We start from the raw sequence: 8,662 nt of genomic DNA, 5'->3' as shown, positions 1-8,662 counted from the left end.
CTTATTGTTCTCTATTCATTCCTTAATTTGAATAAAAATGGGGTCACAAGTTGGCGCATCATGCTAGTGTTCAAAGAATAGAGGCCAGCAAAATCAAACTTGTTGGCTCGTCTAGGTTATATGCACCTGCAATCGCTCAAGATTGGTGGGCATGTCAAGTCCGATTTCAATAGAATAAAGGCTAATTAATCATCATCGTCATCGACATCGACGGATGTATATCACAAGGAATTGTACTCATCCACCTAGCAAAGCCATATGATAGACTTAAGCTGTTGGGGGAATCATTCTCCCGGGCATCTCGCTTTCTATTAAGGTTGACTAAAGGACGGGTGTACGATCACCGGTTGGACCATACGCAACGCAAGAGGACCGTACAACACCCGGAAACCTAGACCCAAGTAACATATATATCTGTGTGTGTGTATTTATATCTATATGTGTCAATTTGTCAACAGCTTTGAAATTTTCCATCTAATTAATAATTCGGATAAGGTTTTTTGTCCTTGTACGGAAATTTGTGAGCTAGATTTCCAAGAGATGCCGCTAGTGTCGTCACTGATTTGGTTGTTGTTGAACCTAAGCTCCCTTTCAATTTCGGTTGCGTAATGTGCTCGATTTTAATAGTACCCTCTTGTTCTTATCTATCATATCTGCAGTACATTTTATTTTATTTTTTTGTCGATATATCTGAAGTACATTGCATGGCTGATTAATGCTAAATAAATCAATATTTGGTGCAAGTTAAGCTCTTGTATGTACGCCAAAGATCAGATTTTCACCCTAATTGTACAAGCATTTCCGTTAAGATACCGAAACATGTCTCCATAAACTTTACCTTAAGATACTATGTTGAGACATGGCAATTGACGGGCGTGCATGTCCCCCACCTTTGCCTTTTAACCGATGCTTCGATCCCCCTACTTCTCAAATGTCAACTCCCCCTCCCCCTTAAAATCACTTTTCAGAAGCCTTGGCTTTATTTGCACTCAGAAATCTGGACCCAGCTTATCACGACCAGGGTCGAGTAAATTACCCTCGCGACTACAGAGGGTACATAGACTTCAGTTTTGCATCTTGGCAGGAGAAAATTTAGTGACGGTCTTGATGGGGGTCGAGTAAATTACCCTCTCTAATCTCGAGCATATTCTTTAGCATCCCCAGAGATTCCATGCATCAATACTCAGAGACCAACGCAAAAACATCTAGCTTAGAGCATGAGACTGAGAAATCTGCAATACCTAAGTGAGGGTGATGTATAGATAATTTTACTCAGGATTTCAAAAGAGTATGATATATACGTGGAAAATTTTCAAAACCTCTCTTCTACTTTGGCGCTCATACCCCAGTATCATCTCTCCCCTCCTGATTCTTTCTTCCCACTTATCTGAGATTCTCTCTAGTCTCTACTTTGATTTAGTGTCGCCGCGATCCCCTCCATCCCTGATCGATTGAAACCGCCGCAGGCCCCAATTGAAGCGGCCGCAACCCTGACAATAGTGTCAACATATCCATGTAAACCCCAACATTTCTATATCTGCCCCTCTGCCTGGTCTCCCAGTCTTCCGCGAAGTTAGCCATGGCCGAAGCCTCCAAGGTCTTGGATCCATTGAGCACGACCAAAACTCAGGTGATGGCCGACGCCAATGTGAGGCTCAGCCAGATCCATTGTGCTCAACAGATAAGGCGAACATGCATTACCCTCAAAATTCACGAGTAGTTCAGAATGGTCATATTAGAGTTGTGCTAAGCACATTTGTTTTTCCTTTTTTGTTTGGTTTGTCAACCTTCAAGACATCGACAAATCTGATTGTTCTGTGCCAATATTGATTCCTTCTTTCTAAACATTATCATTTCTCAAAGTTTGTTTTTAAATCCAAAGTATCTTTTAACATATTTTATGCCTAATTGCCATCTTTATCTTTTTTGTATGCCTAGTTGAGTTATATTTAGCTCCAAATGGAGCTTCTATATGTTGCAGTCATTAATTGATTTTTATTCTATATAATGGTTATTACTTGGAACCAATCACGTAGGCCAGTTATTTAATTTTTTGTATTCGCATCTGTTAATTTTCTAATGTGAAAAACCAACTAATAAAATTGTTCTTCCAAAGATGCTATTGCTATAGCGCAGTGTATAGGCCTTTTCAAGTGCACGCGAGCTTCCTTCTTCTTTTTTTCCCCTACCTCACGGAAAAATAAGTTCAATTTCTCAAACAAGACTATATGTATCAGTTGACTTTATGAAACAGACTTCAAGTATTTTTTTTCTATTGTTAATTGTGTCTTAATTTCTTTTTGTGCCAGCCAATTAGTGCTCAATCCAATAATCATGGGGCGACGGAAGTCGAGAATTTTTATGAAGTTCATTCTAGCAGTGACAAGCCAAAGATAGCAAAAAGGAAGAACCTACATATATCTGGTCTTCCTCCACCAAATCACAAGTTATCAATTGGCCACTCCAAATATACAACACCTTCGAATTCTTCTCGGACTCCATAAATACACCGAAGGATTAAGAAGAAAATCGAGGGAAAATAACTAGAAAAGCTAATTCTCGAAGAAAAGATTTCATTAGATAACTCAAGGTTCCATGACCAGCAATGGAGGACCAAAGGAAATCTATAATGTATCAAAGTACAATTTTACTTAATGCTTTTGAAAATACAGATTATTATCTTCACTAAATGTCAAAAATCTGAAACAGCAAGAATACTAATCGAATTCCTTGTCAATCTAGATGTAAGCATATCGAATATATTAACAAGGGACAATAGTATGACCTACCAAAATTTCAACTATAAAAGTCGCAAACCAACTACACAGTAGAACATCATCAAATTAACTGTCATGTATAGGCAAAAGAATTCCACTGGTCATCAAGTTTGTCGTGGTTGGCAACTCCGATTTCTTTTAATACTGTCGGGTAGAAATATTTGAGGGAACTAAAAATTTGACATCTGACCGATACCTAACTTACATACGATGATCGGTTCATATATCAATAAATAAACAACTAGATCTTTTAGTTAATGAAGAATATTGCAATGAGGGCGGCCCAGAAGGAATGATTCATAAATGATTTTAATAAGCGAGCCCCTTATCAAGGTGTGAATAAGATATAGTCTGAAAATAAGCCTTCTTACTTGAAAAGAAGATGTCATGATGTCCTCAACTTGTTATAACACGAGAACTGGTCAATCCCCAGAACCACCATCTGTACTCTCCATGTGATCCATCGTGGCTATCATTGGCCGAGGGCATATAGTTCGAATCTGATGCGCTGGACGCCCCTTCCCCCCACCAAACTATCACTCCATCTTTGTGTGTGTGCGTATAGAAATATATATAACGTAAAAGGCAGTATCTTTAGTACATAGTATTGTGACTTAATTTTCATCTCTATACAAAGGGAATATTAACATCTAACTTAAAGATAGCTTCCCCCAATTTTAGTGACTCACATATCTAAATTTCTCAGATGTTCACTCAATCTTAGACAGAATTAGCCTCGACTACAAAAGGAAATTTGTCTAATCTATAAAGTGCAAATTAAAAGACCATCATAAATAATGAACCAGTCAAATATGAAGTTGATGACGGGAGCAAGGACCTTGTGCATTGTACGCAAAGATCTTTGTTAGAGAATATTATTTTGTTATAACTCTAATACAATAGTAAACTAAATATGTACCAAATTATAAAAACGATATGCATTTGTCGATTTATTTATTTATTTAATTTGTTTGTTTGACGGGGAAGAAAAACGTGGAAAAAGAAATACCGAGTGGGAAGGAAGAGGAAATGGTCCAAGAGAGGGGAAAGATGAAGAGCAAAGCGAGCAGCCCCAACCCGAGAGGGGCGGGCAGCCAAGTTTTCAACTGGAGTGAGGGTTGACTTTTGATGGAGGGAAGGGACGTGGCCAGGCGAGCCCATCGAATACGGCCATTGTACTTTCGATGCACACGTGTTGGGGACCTACTCCTCTTCCTCCATCCGTACGTGCTCGCCGTCTTTCTCCATATAAAATGCGACGTGAGGCTTCGCTTGTTTCTACCGTCCCGCAGAAGCCCGCCGCCACTCTTCTCTTCCGCTCGTCATTCGTAAATTCTGCCTTCTTCTCGTTTGCGTTTTTCTTTTTTCTTTTTCTTTTTTTTTTGGGGGTTTGGGTTTCTGGAGTCGGGTGTGAAGATGCTGTACGAGCAGCAGCAGCAGCAGCAAGTGAGATTCGATTTGAGGAGGAAGAAAGGGAAGGCGGATCAGAGAAAGAGAGGAACCGCCGTCGTTGATGAAGATGAGACGCTTGAAGTCGTGGATTTGAGTGGCTTGTCCATGGAGTCTCTCCCTAACCCTACCCTGAATTTGGCCCTCATCTGCAAGTTGGACATCTCTAACAACAACCTTCAGGTACTCTCTCTCTCTCTCTCTCTCTCTCTCTCTCTCTCTCTCTCTCTCTCTCTCTCTCTACCTTGATTTTTTTTTGTTTTTTTAGGCCATCTCTTCTTGAGTTTATGCCAGTAATTTCGATTCCTTACTTTTCCCACCCAGAAAAGACCCATTTGACAAAAAAGTGACAGCATGCGAGAAGGATCAAGATGGGGGAAGAGTTAAAATGAGGGCTTGTCTCGCTAAGTCAAACTCACCGTAAAAAAGCTATAGCTTGTTTAAGATATCTTCACGTGAGAGGCTCTGATAAATGCATGTCTGCAAAGTCAATTCAATACTCTGTCTGCAGTATTGATGATGAGTTTTTTCGAGTTGGCCAAAGATAAGGACAATGAATTCGGTGTCCCAGGATCAGTTTCAATACGCTTTTTAACTTCTCATAAATACCAGCACATTTTCTTATAAGGGAGTTGGTAGTCACCTTATCAACTTCCATGCTTATCAACTCCATCTCTCTCTCTCTCTCTCTCTCTCTCTCTCTCTCTCTCTATGCCCTCTTCTGTTTTGTTTGCTTTCCTACAATCTCTTTCCATCTGTCGATGAAGGGAAAAGAACCCTCAGACTAATTACGGGCAGACACTCTCTCTCTCTCTCTACCCCCGATTGTTTGTGTAACACCCTTTCATTTCCGCCAAAAGGCAAATGGCTCGGCGTTATCTCCTCTTTAAGGGAAGAGGATGAGGTTCAAATCTTGAATTCTCAAGGTGTGATGAGGTTAGGGAAGAAAGGTCCTTCAAGAACAATTAGGCTATTATCTTACGACTTACCAAAAAAACAACCTTCCATTTCTTGAACCTTGATTTGAAAAACAAATCGTTAACGGAACAAAGTCGAAGGAGCTAGCTTTGACCATTCAATCTTATGAGATAGTACTTTTCGCACGTATAGAACGAGCACCTTCTCATTATGCCACAAAACTAGATTCAGGATCACCACTAAATTAGTATTTTGATGTCCCTTTGACGGTGAATATGAGACCTAAATCTGGAGATATGGAAATGAATGTATGACAGACGATACCAGAGTCGATGGTGGCAAGATTGCTAAACGTGGTGGTGCTGGACGTCCACTCCAACCAATTGAAGGTCCTTCCAAACTCGATCGGGTGTCTCGTGAAGCTCAAGGTTTTGAATGTCGCCGGAAATTATCTCCGATTCCTCCCCAGGACTATTGAGAATTGCAGGTACAGTATCCCAATCTCTCCTTCTCTTCTTCCACGTCCTTTTTTTTTTTTTTCCAAATTCATCAATATAATGCTCATGCAATTATTGACACAGCACCATCAAAAGCTGAAGGCTGCTATCTTCGTTACATAGCAAAAATAAAGTGCCTTGACTTTAGGAAAATGAATATAAGAACCCTAATGACAATTAGGAATTTTTTATAAAAAAAAAAAAAAAAAAAGAGTAAGCCGTGATCACAGGATGCTTTCTCTAATCATTGAAGTTACTTTCCCTTTTCCCCTATTTCATAAGCCGCGACCCTTTTAAAATGAGTTGCCAAGCCGACCCTTAAAAAAAAAAAAAAAAAAGGAGTAAGACCTTCATTTTGCTTATTTAAAATTTTAATTTGTATTTTGAGAGAAGAGATAAGAATGGAATACTACTATGAACACCCATAACTAAACAGCATGGCATGGTTTGGCTTGCTAAAAAGATACTATACATTCGACGAGCTTATTAGCTTCTTTTTGCTTTCTTGACATGATAATTGTGTATTCTTGCATGTATTATTACCGTCGTTATCACCATAACCTTCAGTCCCCTCATTAATATGCATCATTCATAGGAAGAGTCTTCTACATGTGTTTCCGGATGGCACTATCACATAAAATTGCGTATCCTTACAGTATATACCCATTAAATACCCTTGCTTCGCTAATATGAATTTATAAGTCGCCCCGTGACCTGTTCTGGGCATTAGAATTTTAGAAACTCCAAGAGGCCGGCCTAGCCTGCACAACAAAGCATATGTCGGTCTATCGTAAGGCAGACATCATTTTTTGTTTTATTTAGTAAGTGATAGAGATTTATGAATTTATTAGTATAAAATATTGATTATATAGGTTATACGGCCGGTTTAAAATACTTTTCACACGGTCATAATACGGAAATCATGTCTACCAATGGAATGAGTTCATTTTATTAGAATTTAAAAATATTTTTACATCATCGGTATACCAAATAAATAACGTATTTTGAATAACTTATAAATATCATTTAAGATCTATTAGCAACAAATGAATATATACATAAACACATATAGGAAATGAGTGTGCAATTAGCTATAATAACCATATCGGCTATTATTGCAAGACTTATGACTAAATTTGGTAAAATCAATTTATGTACAAGGGGGAAGAATCATTCTTAACCGGTCATGTATACATCAAGATGATCAATCCATGCGGGCCATAAGATAATCGGCTGAAAAATATCTAGAAGTCTGAACGTAATTTTAAGTGACAGGAAATGGGAAAGATTCCGTCTGCCGCGTGTATGTGTGACGTAAGAAAACTCATTAACCAAGACTACCGCATCCCCATATGAATATTTAGTTCGATAGATCATATAAATATCTTTGGCGGACGTGTATACTCAATCTGTACAAACGTAAACAGATCTCTCATAAACTGAGTTTATGGATTGACGTTTACATTAATCTTTTGGCCATAAAGACGTTGGTGCGAGGAAGAGGTGTTTGGAGACATACACACGTACTTGTTTCTTAACTAAATGAAAATGCCGATATTGGGATCGTCATGTTTGAGTTAGGAAACAAGACGGGGAGAGTGATGCAAGTGACAACCGCCTCCACAAATCTCGTGTTATCTCCTGGTAAAACTAGGATCTTTTGTCCCTTTGTCAAACACGTTTTCGCCTTTCTTCACGGGATATGCAAAAGCCAGAGATAAACCGTAATTTACGCACAAATTATCTGCTGGCTGACGTCTTCTGACCGATTATGTTGCGGTCTGTTTTCTGAAGAAACAGTATTGTGCGTAAGCAGTATAGGTCTGTTTTTTGGCTCTGAAGTTTAGGTTAGTTGGCTTGTGGAGTATAATAATGAACTTCTCTTAGGCTTTTTTTTTTTTTTTTTTTTTTCATTTTACCAGATTAAACAAGATGGACTGATGAACTTTTCATTTATCTCGTGTATGTTTTGATCAGTTAACGGTTGATCTTGATCCAGTGTCAAAATTAAGACAATTCAAAGGATGGTCAAGGTTTCTAAAAGTATAAGGGATCAAAATTAAAAATGTGGAGAGAGAGAGAAGCTCTTGCATGTTTGGACGTCTTGTAAGGTCACTAACAACTACTTGTTGCCCTCCCATCCCAGATCACTTGAGGAACTGAATGCCAATTTCAACCAGCTTGTGAGACTACCGGACACCATTGGCTTTGAGCTCCTGAACCTTAAGAAGCTCTCAGTCAGTTCGAACAAGCTTGTGCTTCTCCCTCACTCCACCTCCCACCTCACCTCCCTCCGCATCCTCGACGCTCGTCTCAACTGCCTTCGCTCACTGCCCGAAGACATGGAGAACTTAATCAAACTTGAAGTTCTCAACGTTAGCCAAAATTTCCAGTGCCTCGAGACCCTCCCCTACTCCATCGGCCTACTGTTATCCCTCGTCGAGCTGGACGTTAGCTATAACAAGATCATGGCCTTGCCAGACTCCCTGGGATGTCTCCAGAAGCTCCAGAAGCTCTGCATCGAAGGAAACCCGCTCACTTCTCCTCTGGTGGAAGTCGTTGCGCAAGGGTTGCACGCCGTGAAGCAGTACTTGAGTGAAAAGATGAATGCAGGACATCGAAGTCCAGCCAAGAAGAAGTCGTGGATCAGCAAGTTGGTCAGGTACGGTACATTCAATGGGAGCCGAGTTAGTAGAATGAACCAGGAGGAAAGCGAAGGGTTTACGGCACCCGACTATCAAAGAATTTCTGGATTTGCCTCACCGAGATATATGGGGAGGTTCTCACCGCGCCGCCTCTTCTCTCCAAGAAGAAGCAATGCTAGTTAATGTTTTGTAAAGGTTTTTATATTAGTGGTATTGTATGGCTGTTGCGAAATGAAGGGTCGTCCATTAGCACTAGGCCAGTTTGTGATCCCGTTAGACCAGAATGACGGTAGATGAGCCCACATACACAGACATTATCGCGTTCTCGGTTCATTTAGCTGCATGACAAGTTGCTCTTTTCCCTCCTTGTATAAGC

General features: G+C 39.8%; 1 protein-coding gene across 1 annotated transcript; it reads left to right on the top strand.

The window, feature by feature from the left end:
- The first annotated feature begins 4,193 nt into the window (after window positions 1-4,193).
- LOC104438731 (plant intracellular Ras-group-related LRR protein 6) lies at window positions 4,194-8,662 on the top strand. Its single transcript, XM_010051911.3, has 3 exons — window positions 4,194-4,409; window positions 5,462-5,631; window positions 7,788-8,662. The coding sequence occupies exons 1-3, from the start codon at window positions 4,194-4,196 to the stop codon at window positions 8,467-8,469; spliced, it is 1,068 nt and encodes a 355-aa protein (XP_010050213.2). The 3' UTR covers window positions 8,470-8,662.

Source organism: Eucalyptus grandis, chromosome 1 (assembly GCF_016545825.1).
Source record: "Eucalyptus grandis isolate ANBG69807.140 chromosome 1, ASM1654582v1, whole genome shotgun sequence".
In the NCBI taxonomy this organism is placed as follows: Eukaryota; Viridiplantae; Streptophyta; class Magnoliopsida; order Myrtales; family Myrtaceae; genus Eucalyptus; species Eucalyptus grandis.
The sequence above is the reverse complement of the archived record's forward strand: the minus strand, read 5'-3'. Positions and strand labels throughout refer to the sequence as shown.